Genomic DNA, 19498 nt, shown 5'->3' with positions numbered 1-19498 from the left:
AGCTATGCTCAACATAGCATTTTAAAAAGCAGAGACGTTACTTTGCCAAAAAAGGTCCATTTAGTCAAAGCTATGGTTTTTCCTGTTGTCATGTATGGAGATGAGAACTGGACTACAAAGAATGCTGAGTGCTGAAGAATTGATGCATTTGAACTATGGTGTTGGAGAAGACTCTTGAGAGTCCCTTGAACTGAAAGGAGATCCAACCAGTCCATCCTAAAGGAGATCAGTCCTGGGTGTTCATTGGAAGGACTGATGCTGAAGCTGAAACTCCAATACTTTGGCTACCTCATGCGAAGAGCTGACTCATTGGAAGAGACCCTGATGCTAAGAAAGATTGTAGACAGAAGGAGAAGGGGACGACAGAGAATGAGATGGTTGGATGGCGTCACTGACTCAATAGACATGAGTTTGAGTGGACTCCGGGAGTTGGTGATGGACAGGAAAGCCTGGCATGCAGCAAGTCCATGGGGTCGCAAAGAGTCGGACTCGACTGAGCGACTATAATAGTCGTTGTAATATTAGGCACGATGTAGCAGAAACCATAATACCCATCAATAAGGGAATAATTAAATAAATTGAGGTTTTCTTATTACACGGATGGATTAGAATAAAAGCAAGCAGTATAGTTAAAATAAACCTACAAATATCGACAACAATAACTCTCTAAAAAAGCAACAAGAAAAGAATATAGGTACAGTAGAATGTCATTTACATGAAATTCCTAAGCATGATATGTGTTTTTGGCTATGTATGCACATTGGTGTACCGTCTACACACTAATACAAAATGGAGGCTTCCTCTGAAAGTGGATCCAGTGGAATTACAGACCACAGAAAGGGAAGGGATTGGTTTTATTTGTTCTGTCTGGTTTCATTTTAAAATCTTAAAGAAATATTAAATATGATCAGATTTGTTATAGTTGGTTAATGGGTATAGAGAGTTGCTACTCACATATTTTTTTATTTTTAAAATATGTTTTAAAAAAGAGAATATAGGAAACACTAGTATATCTTATCATCTGAATGTAGATGGATAGATAATAGATAGATAATTTTGAAGAGCACTTTGTCATCTGGTTGAGACATTTTAACTAAATTTATAACATTAGCTCATTAAAGGGAGTATTTATATTGGTCGGGGATTACATGCTCTCACAAATGTGAAATTGAGCTATTTAAGGTTTAAAAACATAATCCAATATATCATCTGGTCGTAACTTTTTTCTCTACAGTATTTGTTGAAATTTAATTATACTTATAAAACTGTTTGTCCTCAATATTTATGTTGTGTTGTGTTGAGTCACTCATTCGTGTCTGACTCTTTGGGACTCCATGAACTGTAGCCTGCCAGGCTGCTCTGTCCATGGGGATTCTCCAGGCAAGAATACTGGAGTGGATTGCCAGGGGGTCTTCCCAACCCAGGGATCAAACCCAGGTCTCCCGCATTGCAGGCAGATTCTTTACTGTCTGAGCCACTGGAGAAGTGCCTACATTTTCCTAAATCATGACTATAATATTTCATATAAAGAATTCCATAGCAAAAGTTTGTATAAGTACTTTCTGCAGTTTATCCATAAAACTAAAGCATTCATATTTGATGTTCTTCAAATTCTCAAAAACACGCATTTATCTTAAAGTTTGGATTTATAAAATATACAATGGGGCTATTGAAAAATATATAAGTATTTAAAAGATTAAGTGATTTGTAGAGATTTTGCAGAGTTTTGCAGAGATTTTGCCCACGTCATAGTTGTAGTACACTATTTATAACTGGTTTATAAAATCATTTCAATAAATGAGAGGAGGAAATTATCTATCTTGCCCCATGAAATCTGGATACATTTTAAATAGTTGGTAAAATCTCAATATTTAAAGGACAATGTTAATCATAGGAAAAAATTTAAAGCTTTTAAAGGGCTATAATTCGCTCATGATTTTTCCATGTTTTTGTTTCTTGAGATATTCATTTTGGTTAATGTTTTAGAGATTCAAAGAGCTTTTTAAAAATCTTTGTAGAAATACACCTTGCTTCAGTAATATACACTTTTTGTTCCTGAAAGCTTTCGTGCACACATACAGGGCTGTTTCTCATTATGGAAAGTTAACAAGTGTTATCATCAATGGTAAAATATCTTCTACAGATTATTCATTAGTAAAATTCTAAACTCTAACTTTCTTTTGTTAAATAATCAGAGTAGCATTCATGGATGGCTGGAAATATTTGAAGAGATATTTTCTATGTTTGAAAAATAAGTTTTTGTGTTAATAAAACAAGCTTAGTGATGCCAGACAGCTTTAATCATGAAGGCTTTTCAGCAATGAGATTATTCAATCTGGGCTCATAATTTCCTCTGTCTCAATCCATAATCATGAGCAGAGTTTTGGAAAGATTTTTGAATAGGAAAGGGAAGGTTAATAAGAATGATTATACATATTATAATGCCTAAAATAGTACTAGCACACTAAGAAATAAATTCAATATTTTGTGGAAACCTCTGAAGTCTAATTTATTTTATAAATGACTTTGTATTCACTGATATCATTCTAATTAAACAGAAAAATGTTTGGAGGATCTTATAAAGACATAGTTAGTAACAGTTACCTTTGTTTAAGTATTGTGTCTTGAAGGAAAACAGAAATCGAGTGGTAGAACAAAGGAAACAACCAAAAATTACCATCAACAAAGTGATTACATTTTCATCAATCCCATGACAAATGAGAGAGGGCTTCCCAGATTTGTCTTTGGTCAACTACTTATGAATTTCAGCTTGTTATCCAAAAAGACACAGCCATTGGAAATAACATTAACTTTTCAAGAGTTAAGTATAATTTTCTTAACTCTGCCACCAATGGTGATATAACTAGGCTGGGGTTTCAGAAAGATTACAGCTTCTGTTTTTTGGGCACCTAGTTAAATGCCTTATGGCTGTTCATAGAAACCGAAGTATAGTAGATCTTCCCCAATTTGCACCTACCCATGTGCAAGAGCTGTCTGAACATAGCAACTTTTGTCACAATTAAGTTTGATTGAACAACACTGTCCAGAATAGCTAATGGATTGGCCAGAAATTTGATTCCATCCAGCTAAAGAATACAACAGTTTTTGATGATCTTTTGTGTTAACTAATTAAACCTTATTCACTCAGTCATGTCCGACTCTTTGCAACCCCATGGACTGCAGCCTGCAGAGATCCTCTGACCTTAGAGATTCTCCAGGCAGGAATACTGCCTGGAGATGCCATGGGTTGCCATGCTCTCCACCAGGGAGGCTTCCCAACTGAGGGATCGAACCCAGGTCTCCTGCTTGCAGGTGGATTCCTTGTCCACCAGGGAAGCCCAAGAATACTGGAGTGGGTAGCCTTCCCATCTCCAGGCGAACTTCCCGGCCCAGGAATGGAACTGGGGTCTCCTGCATTGCAGGCAGATTCTTTACCAGCTGAGCTTCCAGAGAGCCCTACAGTTTTTTTATTTCTAAATGAGGGTTATTTCCATTTTGTAATGCATAGTAGAAAGAGATTCAAAGTTAAAAAATGGAAAACAACTTGCATTTGTTCAAGGTAAAGAATTCCATACGATAGAGTGAAGAGATGACTAAGAGGTGATAAATCATGCAGAGGAGTATGTACAATGAAGCTCTCAGAGGAGTGAAGAGTGAAGTGAAAACAGAAATGAGATTCCGAACCTGATGTAGAGCCTTTAGTTTAAAGAAGAGCCGTCTGCTCATTAATGCACGTTTAGAAAAATTGTCATCTTTGTTGTAGTTAATGCTGTATCTCTTTGCTACTGACAAGCCAAAAGTTAGTTTTGTAACTTTTGACTCATTCACATTATGTGACTTTGGCAAGTTATTGTCCTTCTGAATGAGTTTTTATTTAATACAGTGGCACTATAGTGCTAGTATTATACATTTATTATAAAGATCTTTAAGTTTAACATTCACAGCGCTTTAAACAATTCCTAGTCTACAGTAAGTCCTTAATAAATGCTATTTATTATTATTATTATTATCGTCTTTGCTTCTATTTTATTTTTTGTCTTTTGTTGTTCACATATGTTAACTATGTATATACAATATTCACAGAAAATATGCATATTTTAATAACAGTATTATAGATTTATGTACTTTCACTAAATGCATAAAGTATAACAGAGTCTGTATCCTTGAAAAGTTCACGGTACCCTCTGTGACTGCATTCTCTACCTTGTCTCAATAACTGTTATTTATATTATTCATTCCTATGCTTTCCTTTTTAGTTTTTCATTTGTATCCTATAAGAAAGTTGATTAAAATATCCAAGAGGACTTCCTAGATGGTCCAGTGGTTGAGAATCCGCCTGTCAACACAAGTGACGACACAGGTCCAATCCCTGGTCCAGGAAGATCTCACACGATGCTGGGCAACCAAGGTGCATGCATCACAATATACTGAGCCTGTGCCTAAGAATCCAGGAGCCACAACTACGGAGCCTGTGTACCACAGCTACCAAAGCCCATGAGCCTAGAGCTGGTGCTCTGCAACGAGAGAAGCCACTGCAATGGAGTGATGCCATGCAAAATAAAGCTACCCATCCAAGAGGAACGTGTGCTCAGACAGCTTCATGTGAAAGAACTGAGCTCTGGAATTTTGGGTTTTAGACATCCAGGGCTGCTAAAAATAAGCTAACTAATAAAGGTCTATATTAGCAATCAAATGTCTATTTTTTCAACTTTTGCCTGCTTTTTTCACTTGACAAAAACAGTTGCAATATGTATCATTCTGCAACTTGCTTTTATTCTTTCAAAGTATATTTTTGCTATTTGATATATTTCATCCATGAAATGAAAAGACACTTGTTCCTTGGAAGAAAAGATAAGACAAACCTAGACAGTATATTACAGCAGAGACATCACTTTGCTAACAAAGGTCTGTACAGTCAAAGCTATGTTTATTCCAGTAGTCATGTATGGGTGTGAGAGCTGGACCACAAAGAAGACTGAGCGCCAAAGTATTGATGCTTTCTAACTGTGGTGCTGGAGAAGACTTAAGAGTCGCAAGGAGATCAAACCAGTCAATCCTAAAAAAAAAAAAAAAATCTACCTTGAATGTTCATTGGAAGGACTGATGCTAAGACTGAAGCTCCAATACTTTGGCCACCTTATGTGAAGAGCCGACTCACTGGAAAAGACTCTGATGCTGGAAAAGATTGAGGCCAGGAGGAAAGGGGGGTGACAGAGGGTGGGATGGTTGGATGGCATCACCAACTGAATGGACATGAGTTTGAGCAAGCTCTGAGAGACTGTGAAAGACAGTGAAGCCTGGCGTGCTGCAGAACATGGGGTCACAAAGAGTTGGACAAGACTGAGCAACTGAACAAGAACATGCAATCATCTACAGTTCTTCCGCTTTTATTACCATGTGTTGTTCCACAGTATAAATATGTTACACTAGTTATTCATTTTATCTTTTGATTCAATTGACAAGAGTTGTCATCTTTATTATGCTAAATGGTATCTCATCCATATTGTTCAATAAAGTTTTACAATTTTGTTCCTAAAGGGCTTCACTACAATTGTTTTGTTACATTTACTATTAGATATTTCTATTTTTATTTCTGTTGTAAAGAATATTGATATTGACAAGTTACGAAAACATGCTTTGAAAATGTTAGAAAATAAAAATTTACTGTTCATATTTATTGATTTTTTGTAAATCAACCATGCTAATAAACTCTCTTACTAATGTAAATATTTTACCTGTAAATTCCTTGCATGTGCTATATATACACAAAAATTCCACTTACAAGAAATTACAATTTCACTTCACCTTTTTAAATCTTTTTTTTTGTAGGCTGCCTAAACTAAAAAAAAGATAAATAGTTTGCATCTATATTTTATTCCTAATCTTCACGTAATGTAATAAAACTCTAAGTACTAAGGAAAATGTTTGTAGTAAATTCTGCAATACAACCTTTAGTTTGTAAGTAACAAACTTTTATTCCTTGTTTGTTGATAGATTTTTATCAAGATGGGATATTAGAATTCATTATGCTCTTTTGGTATCTTTTATCCCAGGTTGTGCTAATGGGAAAGAATCTACCTACTTATGCAGAAGACACAAGTCACAGGTTGAATCCCTGAGTCAGGAAGATATCCTGCAGTAGGAAATGGCACCCCACTCCAATATTCTTGCCTGGAAAATTCCGTGGGTGGGGAAGCCTGACAAGCTATAGTCCACGGAGCCACAAAGGGCTGGACATGACTGAGCGACTTAGTCACACACACAATAACTATGTTTTTCTCTTTAATTTTTAAATCTGCCTGCTTATATCATTTTATTTTGAAACCAAACTTGCAGTTTTGGTATGTCTCTATATTGCTCAGAAGGCAATATCTGAATATGTAGATGTGTTCATTTTTTATTACCTACTTTAGTATTTTTGCTTCTATATCCATGGATGAGATTGGCCTTAATTTTTGTGTTCTAACGTTCTTATCTGGTTCATGTATCCAAGATGTGTGTTTCCTTTAATATTTGGATTATATATTATATTATATTGTAATATAATATCTTTGGAATATATAATATCAGAATCATCTGTTACTTGGATAAGTGGTAAAACTTGTCCTTAAAATTGTTTGGTCTCTTAACCTTCTTTGTGAAGAGACTTTGATTAAAAGTCCAATTTTCTGAATGATTACAGAATTATTCTGCTTTTCTTCTTTGAGTCATGCTGATTGACATGTTTTTTCCCATTTTAGCTTTTCAGTGTTTTTCATCAATTATTTGAAACAATACTATTTAAGAATAGAATAATTTTAAATCCATAGTAAGGCCTCCCATATTATTTGAAAGAAATTTCTTATATCTTATTCTCCTTTCAATGTTTTAAAACTTGGAATATTGTTTCAATATTTTCATAGTCTTTACAAAAAAGAAATCTGTATTTTAATTTTCCACTTGTTTTAATTAATTTGACCCACCATAATTATTTTCAAATGAGTCAGTTCTTCACATCAGGTGGCCAAAGTATTGGAGAAGTGACTCAGTTGAAAAGGCCCTGATGCTGGGAAAGATAGGGTGGGAGGAGAAGGGGACGACAGAGGATGAGATGGCTGGATGGCATCACTGACTCTATGGACATGAGTTTGAGTAAACTCTAGGAGTTGGTGATGCACAAGGAGGCCTGGTGTGCTGTAGTCCATGGGGTTGCAAAGAGTCAGACATAACTGAGAGACTGAACTGAACTGAAACAATAATTATTTTCTTTCAATTTCTTCAGTTCTCCCAGCTGTTCTCTTTTCTACTTTTTGTTAGAATGAGATACTTATAATTAATTATGTATTTAATTCTTGTCATATAAGTTTCTTGAAATTTTCTTTATGTTTTGCTTTAGATTTTTCTCACAACTTTTGTTTAAGCTCACTATATTTAACTGGTTTAATTTTTCCTTATTGAGGCATAATATCATAAAGCAAAGGCATCACTTTGGCGACAAAGGTCCATATAGTCAAGGATATGATCTTTCCAGTGGTCATGTATGGATGTGAGAGCTGGACAGTAAAGAAGGCAGAGTGCTGAAGAATTAATGCTTTTGAACTGTGGTGTTGGAGAAGACTCTTGAGAGTCCCTTGGAAAGCAAGAAGATCAAACCAGTCAATCTTAAAGGAAATCAACCCTGAATATTCATTGGAAGGACTGATGTTGAAGCTGAAGCTCCAATACTTTGGCCACCTGAGGCGAAGAACTGACTCACTGGAAAAGGCCCTGATGCTGGGAAAGATTGAAGGCAGGAGGAGAAGGGGAAGACAGAGGATGAGTTGGTTGAATGGCTTCACCCACTCAACAGGGATAACTTGGGCAATTCTGGGAAATGGTGAGGAACAGGGAAGCCTGGCGTTCTGCAGTCCATGGGGTTTTGAAGAGCTGGACATGACATGATTTGGCAACTGCAAAACAGCAATGTCATAAAGCAAAGTGTGCAATGTTAAATTTCAGAGTTTGATGAATATTTAGGAATGTTCTCAGCTAGGTAACCACTACACAAAGGAGGGTAAAACACAAGTCCTTTACCCCACAGGCTCTCTCTGGGCCTGTCAAGGCCATTCCCCACTGCCCGATAGACACCACTACTTTCTTTGGGACTTACTAGCCAAGGAATTATGAAGATTCTTCTGTGCCTGGCTTCTTTCATACATGGTTTGTCACCTTGTTTCTGGATTCTTACTAAGTATTGTCCTTAAAAAAACAAACAAACAAGAGCTGCCATTCAGATAAGCCTTCTGTAAGATTTGATGGACAGTACATTCTTCATTCAGCGATGACCCATGGGACACCATGGCATTATCCACCGCCACATGTTTTGTACTTCCCTGGTGGTTCAGAAAGCAAGGAACATGCCTTCATGATTAATTAAAACTCTTTCTAATTTGGAATAAAATAATTTTATTTTGATCCATGAACTAGAAGTATTTTTTTTTGTATTTCAAAGGAAAGTGATTTCTCTAGTTTTGTGTTTGTTAGGGGTTTATTTTCTGTATGATACCAACAGCTTTAATTCATGTATCTTCCTTGATTTTTTGAATTGTTTAATCCTATGGTGGTGTTCTATATAACGCTAACACTTTTGTTTTACTTGCTGGTTTATCTGATATTAATAATTATTTATCAGCATTAATTAACATGTATTGAGTGTGGTATTATTTGGAATTAATTTCAAATGTTTTCTTTCAGACAAGTTTGAATTTAGCATTTTAATTTGTTTTGAATATTTCATTTGTGTTTTCTGTTTTTCCTTCTTTTTCAGTCTGTCTAACCTTGAGTTTTATTATTGTTTCTCAATTCGGTTTCATCTGATTAAGTGATTAATTGTTCTTGCTAATTTTGATTGGCTGTTTGAAGGGGAGAAATCTACTTTTGTTTGTGAGATATGTCCTTAGTCTGTTCTGTCCTTGTTCTGTTCATGTTCTGAAAGGTGGCTTCACTGATTATAACATTCTAGGTTGAAATGCGTTTTCTTTCAGCACATTAAAGATACAACAATTTCCTTCACTTCTTTTCTTGCCCTTGAAAATTCATCTCTTAGAGTAACTGAAGTTCCTTCATCGGCAGTCTCCTTTCACCTCCATCTGCTTTTAAGTCTTTCTCTTCCTGTTTGGTTTTAGCAGTTTTACCATATTTTGCCTAGGTCCGTAATTTCTTTCTTTCTCTTTCTCTTTTTCAACATCAACTTTAATAAGTGGTATTCCAGGTTCTATTCCTTCTATATCTTACTTTTAAATTCAAATTATTTATGTTTTCAATTTAGTTCAGTCACTCAGTCGTGTCCGACTCACTGCGACCCCATGAATTGCAGCATGCCAGGCCTCCCTGTCCATCACAAACTCTCGGAGTTTACTCAAACTCATGCCCATCGAGTCAGAGATGCCATCCAGCCATCTCATCCTCTGTCGTCCCCTTCTCCTCCTGCCCCCAATCCCTCCCAGCATCAGGGTCTTTTCCAATGAGTCAACTCTTCGCATGAGGTGGCCAAAATACTGGAGTTTCAGCTTCAGCATCAGTCCTTCCAATGAACACCCAGGACTGATTTCCTTTAGGATGGACTGGTTGGATCTCCTTGCAGTCCAAGGGGCTCTCAAGAGTCTTCTCCAACACCACGGTTCAAAAGCATCAATTTTTTGATGGTCAGCTTTCTTCACAGTCCAACTCTCACATCCATACATGACCACTGGAAAAACCACAGTCTTGACTAGACGGACCTTTTCTGGCAAAGCAATGTCTCTGCTTTTTAATATGCTGTCTAGGTTGGTAATTACTTTCCTTCCAAGAAGTAAGCATCTTTTAATTTCATGGCTGCAATCACCATCCACAGTGATTTTGGAGCCCAAATAAATGAAGTCTGACACTGTTTCCACTGTCTCCCCATCTATTTCCCATGAGGTGATGGGACCAGATGCCATGATCTTAGTTTTCTGAATGTTGAGCTTTAAGCCAACTTTTTCACTCTCCTCTTTCACTTTCATCAAGAGGCTTTTTAGTTCCTCTTCACTTTCTGCCATAAGGGTGGTGTCATCTGCATAGCTGAGGTTATTGATATTTCTCCCAGCAATCTTGGTTCCAGCTTGTGCTTCCTCCATCCCAGCATTTCTCATGATGTACTCTGCATATAAGTTAAATAAGCAGGGTGACAATATACAGCCTTGACGTATTTCTTTTTCTATTTGGAACCAGTCTGTTGTTCCATGTCCAGTTCTAACTATTGCTTCCTGACCTGCATACAGGCTTCTCAAGAGGCAGGCCAAGTGGTCTGGTATTCCCATCTCTTTAAGAATTTTCCACAGTTTATTGTGATCCACACAGTCGGAGGCTTTGGCATAGTCAATAAAGCAGAAATAGATGTTTTTCGGGAACTCTCTTGCTTTTTCAATGATCCAGCAGATATTGGCAATTTGATCTCTGGTTCCTTGGCCTTTTCTAAAACCAGCTTGAACATCTGGAAGTTCTCGGTTCACGTATTGCTGACGCCTGGCTTGGAGAATTTTGAGCATTACTTTACTAGTGTGAGATGAGTGCAATTGTGCGGTAGTCTGAGCATTCTTTGGGATTGCCTTTCTTAGGGATTGGAATGAAAACTGACCTTTTCCAGTCCTGTGGCCACTGCTGAGGTTTCCAAATTTGCTGGCATATTGAGTGCAGCACTTTCAGAGCATCATCTATCAGGATTTGAAATAGCTCAACTGAAATTCCATCACATCCACTAACTTTGTTCGTAGTGATGCTTTCTAAGGCCCACTTGACTTCACATTTCAGGATGTCTGGCTCTAGGTGAGTGATCACACCATTGTGATTATCTGGGTCATGAAGATCTTTTTTGTACAGTTCTTCTGTGTATTCTTGCCACCTCTTCATAATATCTTCTGCTTCTGTTAGGTCCATACCATTTTGGTCCTTTATCAAACCCATCTTTGCCATCTTTCATTTTTATCACTCATCTTTTTAAAATGTACTTTCATTTGTTATTCATATTAAATATATTTTAAAATCAGATAATGCTAACTTCTGATTATTGTCATATTTTAGTGTATGATAATTTTCATATGCGAGTCATTGCTTGCCTGTAACACTAAGCTTTTGTCTGGAGTTTCCACTGTTCGTCACTGATGGTGTCTTAATTGTTTGTGAAATTGTTTAGTCTTTTTTCTGTGAACAAGTGTTACTTAGAATTTTTTTGTACTAGCATGGAAATCTTATTGAAGTAGAATTATATCAAAGGTTATTTTCTTCTGCTTCTACTACATACTGAGGAGCAATATTATTCTAGTACCACTTTAAATTATAATATTTGGTGTGTAGTGTGAAATAAGGTTTCAGATACTTGTGACTTTTCATGAGCATGAACTCTGAAAGGAAACATTTTTATGCCTTCATAAACTACCAATAGCAAGGCAGGGATGTTTTCAACAGGGATCTAAGAAACACTATTTGATATTTTAAAACAATGTCTTTATGAGACAAAAAAAAATTTCCTTAATTATATATAAAACGTAAAATAGAAGTAATTTCCCAGGAACATTAATAAACACAAATATAGTCACCTTTTTAATAGTAATAAAATGGAAATCAATTCATATTTAATAGCTTTCTAATACACAAATTATAAGCAGCTTCTTTGGAGGTATTTTTGTTTGTCCTTTTACTTTTTGTCTAAATATTTATTTCTTTTAATTACTTTTTTTATATGGTCATTAGCCTGCAGACCCTAATTAGCTACTAGAACTGAGCTACAACAGATGTTAATAGAAGCTCTCTGTGCAACTAAAATCTCAATATTTAGTGTTGGTAAGAGTGTATAGAGCATGAAATAAAGCTAATGGAAGTGAAGGAATTCCAGTTGAGACATATAATATCTTAAAAGATGATGCTGTTAAAGTGTTACACTTGATATGTCAGCAAATTTGGAAAACTCAGTGGCCACAGGACTGGAAAAGGTCAATTATCATTCTAATCCCTAAGAAAGGCAATGCCAAAGAATGTGCAAACTACCATACATTTGCACTCAATTGGCTTGCCAGTAAGATTACGCTCAAAATTCTTCAAGCTAGGCTTTAGCAGTAAGTGAACCAAGAACTTCCAGATGTACAAGTAGCATTTAGAAATGGCAGAGGAACGAGAGATCAAATTGCCGACATTCATTGGATCATTGAAAAAGCAAGAAAATTCCATAAAAACATCTATTTCTGCTTCGTGGACTATGCAAAAGCCTTTGACTATGTAGATCACAACAAACTGTGGAAAATTCTTAAAGAGATGGGAATACCAGACCACCTGACTTGTCTCCTGAGAAACTATGCAGGTCAAGAAGCAACAGTCAGAACCAGACATGGAACAAAGAACTGGGTCAAAATTGGAAAAGGAGTACTACAAGCCTGTATATTGTCACCCTGCTTATTTAACTTATATGCAGAGTACATCATGTGAAATTCCAGGCTGGATGATTCACAAGCTGGAATCAAGATTGCTGGGAGAAATATCAATGATCTCAGATATGCAGATGGCAGAAAGTAAAGAGGAATTAAAGAGCCTCTCAATGAGGGTGAAAGAAAAGACTGAAAAAGCTGATTTAAAACTCCACATTCAGAAATCTAAGATCACAACATCTGGTCCCATCACTTCATGGCAAATAGAAGGGAAAAAGTGGAAGCAGTGACAGGTTTTATATTTGGGGGCTTCAAAATCACTGTGGATGGTGACTGCAGTCATGAAACTAAAAGATGCTTGTTCCTTGGAAGGAAAGCTATGACAAACATAAACAGCATATTTTAAAGCAGAGACATCACTTTGCTGATAAAGGTCCATATAGTCCAAGTTATAGTTTTTCCAGTAGTCATGTATGGATGAGACAGATAGACCATAAGGAAGGTTGGGTGCTGAAGAATCGATGCTTTTGAATTGTGGTGCTAGAGAAGACTCTAGGGAGTCTCTTGGACTGCAAGGAGGTCTAACCAGACAATCCTAAAGGAAATCAACCCTGGATATCCATTGGAAAGACTGATGCCAAAGCTGAAACTCCGCTACTTTGCCCACCTGATGGGAAGAGCCAGCTCACTAGAAAAGACCCTGATGCTGGGAAAGATCAAAGGCAGAAGGAGAAGGGGACAGAAGAGGATGAGATGGTGAGATAGCATCACCTACTCAACGGACATGAATTTGAGCAAGCTCCAGGAGACACTGAAGGACAGGGGGGCCAGGCATGCTGCAGTCCGTGGTGTCGTAAAGAGTAGGACAAGACTGGGCAACCGAACAACAGCAACAATGAAGTCTGTACAGAGGAAAATAGCCCATTGATAGGACTGTAGACTACAATCCTAAAGTACCGGAATTTCACTTGCTCTGAATTTATAACATTTTTTACAATATTTTCTTTTTAAGCAATTTTTCTTCGCAGGATTTTGGTTAATATTGAATTGGGTCTTCTTATTTTCTATTGAATTTTTCATTAGGATTAGAAGTCACCCTGAGTGACCTGGAAATTATGACTGCTGGCATTCATGAGGGACTGACTCCAATACCCTGGCAGCAGTCTGACTGGTCTGCTAGCGGGCTCAGGTGAACATCAGTGGGAGCAGCCTGACCCCTCCCTCTTTGTTCTCTCTGCTCTGATACTTGCCTGGGCCACTCTCTGACACCCTGGGACACTGAACCTTTCAGATTCCTCCACAGAACTCATTTCTTATCAGTTAACCCACCAGACTAGCAGTCTGCACTGGGGGGATGTGTAATGCTCTGGCAGCTCATGGAGGCTTCTCTAAAGGGACGGGGACGTAAATAGCTTTAGGGAAATTATTTCTGAGACCTTCAAATTCTATATTTATTAATACTGTTTTCTGAAGTTCATTTGCTTTAGAAGGTACACATGGACAGAGGATCAGAGTGGTTCTCTTTTTTCATTTCACCATCATCCTTTATTGACTGTTTAGAATACAGAGGCATTTTGAATCTTATTAAAATAGCTTTCTTAGAAATGCAAATGTGAAACAAAGTGATAGTTGGAACTCTTTGTGTCAAGGAAGTCTCTTTTGTTTTTGTTTTTTTTTCTAGTTAGGGCAGAATTAACTATTCCCTTTACCTTTTCACTATGAGCTACATGTCCAAAAAGCAAAAGTTTACCATCTTCTAATTTATTATAAAATGTAAAATAACTTATGCATACATTTTGTTGTGGAGAAGTAAAATTGGGTAATCAATAAAATACTTCAAGCTTAAAAATATGTTACAGCAAAGTAAAATTTTACAAAGATATGTAATACCAACATATTATTAATATAAGTAACTTGCAGCACAGAAATAAGGATTAATATCCTGAATTTAAGTGCCTAAGAATAGAGGAAAGGAGTGGAATCTAAAAGAAAACAAGGAAGATGAACACACTCATTATAAACAAATAAATGAAAATGGAAAGTATGTCTATCAAAATGACAACTACAATCATAATGATATTGAGAGTCAACAGCTAGCCAATGACAGCCACTAAGCTATGATGCTTCCTCTGGATCATAAGCAGTTTCTAAAATATATCAAAAATAATTAGACAGACCCATTGTGACCATAATAGAACAAGAAACAAGTAAGATGACTCTTAAATCATGTTTGAACAGAGAACTAAGTACACTGTCCTATCATAGAAATAATCAAACATATTCCTCTTTCAGCTAAGATGTATGACAAACCTTTCATTTCAGACAACAACCTTAGTCATTATGTAAGGAAAACTGGTTCATGGCCAGGCTGAGTAAGTTCCTAAGACATCGAAGAAAGATGATAATGTACAGTCCATTCTTTTCTGATATTGTCAAGAAAGTCATATTTCCAATTTAGTAGGTGTGTTCACATCATAGCTACATTTTAAATTAAAATTCAGTCTATTTAAAAGAAAGAAAGAAAAAGGACTCACAAGGGAGTGATTAAGTCCAAGAAAAAATTCAGGATGGATTTGAAATGTACATTCTGATCAAAATGTAATAAGACTGAAATAAGGTTAAATTGTAGTCAAAAACAATTAAGAGTTTACACATAAAATATTCACTTTTATTTTGACCTTGTTATGCTGGTATCATTTTGAAAACTATTATTTGAGGAACATACAAATGTAGAAAAAACATTATTATGATACAAAATTCAAATAATTACCATTGCAAAACATTTTTTTTTCATTGATCTGCCCTCTAATTACATGATTATAAAGCAATTGCTTTACTAGTTGGTAAATAAATGCATTTCCAAAAATAAATTCTGGAGAAATTTAAAAATTATAGAAAACCTATAAACTGTTCATAATATTATTTGACAAGTTTAGTGATAATTTGAGGCTAATTTTTTAATGTTATTTATTGTTAATGTTTTTATGTTTTTATTTAAGTTCCTAATAAATGTTTTAAGCATGCTTATTTCCCTTTTCTTCTCATTTCCTATGTAATTGTAATGTTACAATAAATTATCTAATTCCCCAATTATCAGGCTTATGTTTCAATGGAATATTATTTACACTTTCTTAACTTGATAGACAGTAGAAGTTACTTAAGTTCAACAATTAAGACCCAAATCCTCATATTAACCTTTGTTCTATTGCCAGGATAACTAATACTTGCCTTGACTTGACTGTGACTACTGTTCTTCAAAGTCAAACACTATGAAGACAGCAGTAGTCTCATTCATTGACACCTTTGAAAGCCATAGGGCCCATGTGTGCGGGCGTTCACTTCACTGTCTGCTGGCCTGACTGAATTACTAAGCTTGCCCGTTACTAGTATGGAATTAGTAATTTAATTTTTCATTTTAAAGCCAGTGAGCCTGGAAGCAGTGGAATCAGAATCTTCAGAACAAATCAACCCGCATTCTTTCTCCAATATGATCTTTAGATGTCACAGGACTTCTAAGGCAGTAAAGTTCTCAGTGCGTTCAATGCACCTGCCCTATAAACTTAACATGGTGGTTGCAGAGATCACAATATTCAAAACCTGAGAAAGTAACAGAGTTGTGCATATTCTCCTCTCATGGTATTTAATTTACTAATCAGTAATAAATATTTTGCACATTGAGAATGTGCATTCCATGACAATAAGGAAAAAAAATTCTCTTATTCATAATGAATATGTAACAAGCCAATATATATGCTAATACAATATATGCATACACATGTACACAAACATAAAGATGTATATAGACATACACCCATATAGATAAACAGATAAATTGATAACCTATGCATATATACATCTGTCTATGTGTATAAAATAAATACTTTTAAATGACTGATAAAAAAGAATGAAATTCCACCATTTGCAACAATGTGGATGGACCAACAGACCAAGCATTTCACCGATGCTGGACCAAGCATTTCACTATGTTTTAGTGAAATGAATCAAACAGAGAAGAACAAATATTCTCTGTTATCATCTATATGTGGAATCTAAAAAAATAAACAAGTGAATGCATATAACAAAATAGAAGCCGGCTCACAGATACAAAGCACGAACTAGAGGTTACCAGTGGGGAGAGAGAAAGCTGAAGGGGCAAGAAAGGGGTGTGAGATTAAGAGATAGAAACTACTATGGACAAAATAGAGAGGCAACATGGATATATTATACAGTTCTGGGAAATAGCACCATTATCTTGTTACAACTTTAAATGTTGAATAAATATGTTGTATACCTGAAACTAATATAATATTGTAATATTGTAAAAATATATATTGTAATATATATTGTAAAACTAATACAATTTATATAAACCAATTTACATAAAAATAAATCAGCAAAAATATATAATCGGCTGAATTAATTGGTTATCCATATGGGAAAAAATGCATCTTGATCTCCACTTTGTATCAAAAACAAAAGCTAATTCAAACAGATTAAAGATCTAGGCATTACATATTTAAATGCAAAGGTTAATAAAGGTCCTAGAAGAAAGTCTAGAAGAATATGTATATGATCACAGAGCAAAGAAAGATTATAAAAAGAAATCCAAAAGCACTATTTATTTTTAAAAAATGACAAGTTGGACTTTCTTAAATGAAGAAACATGTACCTCAAAAGATTCGATCTAGAGAGCAAAAGAGCAAAACACATTTTGAGGGAAAAAAAGGTATATACCTCCTAGAAACTTCATGGCCACAAGATACCTTTGAATCAATAAGTAAACAAAAGAAAACTCAATAGCTAAATGACTCAGAGCCTTGAAAAGGCACTTCATTGAAGATGATGTAAAAGTTGTTTAAAAAGCATGAAAATTTGCTGAACCACTTTCATTATCAGATGAATACAAATTAAAACACAATAAGACACCACCGTGCTCCGTGTGTGCTAAGTCACTCAGCTGTGTCCGACTCCTTGAGATCCCCTGGACTGTAGCCTGCCAGGCTCCTCTGTCCCTGGGATTCTCCAGGCAAGAATACTAGAGCTGGCAGCCATCCCCTTCTCAAGGGGATCTTCCTGACCCAGGGATTGGACCCAGGTCTCCTGCATTGCAGGCAGATTCTTTACCATCAGAGCCACCAGGAAGCTGATACACCCACCAGAAGGGTTATATAAAGAGAAAAACATACGGTGCAATTAACAGAAACTAAAACACTCTCATACATTGCTGATGAGAGCATAATTTTGCAGAAATATTTTAGGAAACTGACACCATCTACTAATACTGAAAATATATGTATAGCTAAACAGTTCCAATTCTAAGCATAAAATCAACATAAATGTGTATGTAACTTTACCAAAAGACATGTCAAAGGAGATTGATAACAACACAATTTGGAAAAGTCATACACGAGAGTCATCTACAGGAGAATGGATAAACAAATGTCCATATTTTCACACTGGAGAAAACTGCCCACAATGCACGTTAACAAATTACTGTTACAACAGGTTGGAAAGTTAACAACAAATGTTGAATGAAATAAATGTGACCACCAAAAACACATACTCTATTATTCCATTTCCTGAAGCTGAAAATAAGGAAAAAAAACATAATAATGATAGAAGTAAGCATACTAGATATGTTTGGTGGAATTTTTGTTTGAGACAGGACAGGGGGCAGTCTCAGTGATGGTGGCAAAATTCTATTTCCAAAATATATATCATTGGTGCAGATTTCTGATCACACGCTTTGCAATGGCCATCATCAAAAAGACTGCAAAGAATAAATGCAGGAAAGGGCCTGTAGAAAAGGGAATCCTCAGGAATATAAATTGGAAATAGGCATGATGGAGAAGAGTATGAAAGCTCCTCTAAAATCGAAAATACAGGGACCACATGATCCTACAATCTTACTCCTAGGCCTTTCAGTGGAGAATAATGATAATTTGAAAAGACAAATGCACCCAAACATTCAATGCAGCACGTTTTAGAATAATCAAGACATCATCAGAGGGATGGATAAGGAAGATGTGTTATATACATATACATATGATAGAATATGACTCAGACATTAAAACAAAGAAACAACACCTTTCCAGCAAAATACATGGACTTGCACAACATCATACTAAGTGAAGGAAGTCAGAGAAGGACAAATAGCCTAGGCTATCACTTTTGGGTAGAACCAAAAATCAATAAAAAAGATTCTTCAAACAAAAGCTAACTCAATAACACAGCAAGCAAACTGGTGGTTAGTTACATCACAGAAAAGGTGAGGCTAAGGAAGGAAAAAATTAGGATGCTGTGGTTCATATATATATATGGTAATAAATATACACACACACATATATATTAGGATATCAACAAGAACCTAGTATGTAGCACAGTGAACTTAATGAACACTGTGTAATAACTTAACATGGGAAAAGAATGCAAGAAAGAATAAAAGAATGCCTATAACTAAATCAGGTTATATCCCATATGAAATACAAACTAAATTTAAAAAGCAAAAGGAGAAAACAATGCCAGCGCTATCCGCCTCCCCCCCCCCGCCCCACCCCACCCCACCCCAGGCCCGGGCCACCAGGTCTGGGGCCGCCTTTCTGGAGTCCCAGCAGCCTTGGGTGCCGAGGCCGGCCTGGACCTGAGAGAGTCTGGGAGGACCTGCGAGCCGTGGAGCCCCGGTTGGGCTCGTAATCCCTGGTCCCCTGTGGAAAGGACCCTAACCTTCGGATGCAGGCAGGCCCTCCTGGAGCTGAACCAAGCCCAGTGCACCCAAGGAACCGCGCGCCCTGGGAGCTGGCAAGGGTTTCCGAGGTGGATTGATCTCTACCGGAGCTTCTTCAGATTCCCTCCTCTGCTTTCTTACCAGAACACCTTCAGTCTCTCCCCGGGGCAGTTTGGAATTTGTCAGGGGAAGGAGAGGTGGGGGGGTTAGCGGGTGAAGCCTAAGGGGATAAGGAGGTAAGGATAAGGCTTAAGGTTTAGGAAACACCAGTCCTGGCACCTTCCACCCTAATCCATAACCCAGGAAAGTGAATTCCTCTAGGGTTCTGTTGGCGCTGGAAAGACAAATGGGGCATGAAGAGGTGCTGCCGCCTTGTGGA

General features: G+C 36.5%; 1 protein-coding gene across 1 annotated transcript in view; it reads left to right on the top strand.

Moving 5' to 3' along the window:
• LOC133050400 (uncharacterized) overlaps positions 1-19088 on the top strand; it is a 38379-nt gene extending 19291 nt beyond the window's left edge. Inside the window, exons 3-4 of the mRNA XM_061134547.1 lie at positions 13479-13584; positions 18965-19088. Coding sequence (XP_060990530.1) covers positions 13479-13584; positions 18965-19088 — 230 coding nt within the window. The remainder of the gene's footprint in view (positions 1-13478; positions 13585-18964) is intronic.
• Positions 19089-19498: the final 410 nt, after the last annotated feature.

Source organism: Dama dama, chromosome 32, assembly GCF_033118175.1.
Source record: "Dama dama isolate Ldn47 chromosome 32, ASM3311817v1, whole genome shotgun sequence".
Taxonomy (NCBI): domain Eukaryota; kingdom Metazoa; phylum Chordata; class Mammalia; order Artiodactyla; family Cervidae; genus Dama; species Dama dama.
Note: the sequence above shows the minus strand (reverse complement) of the source record. Positions and strands in the feature narration are given on the sequence as shown.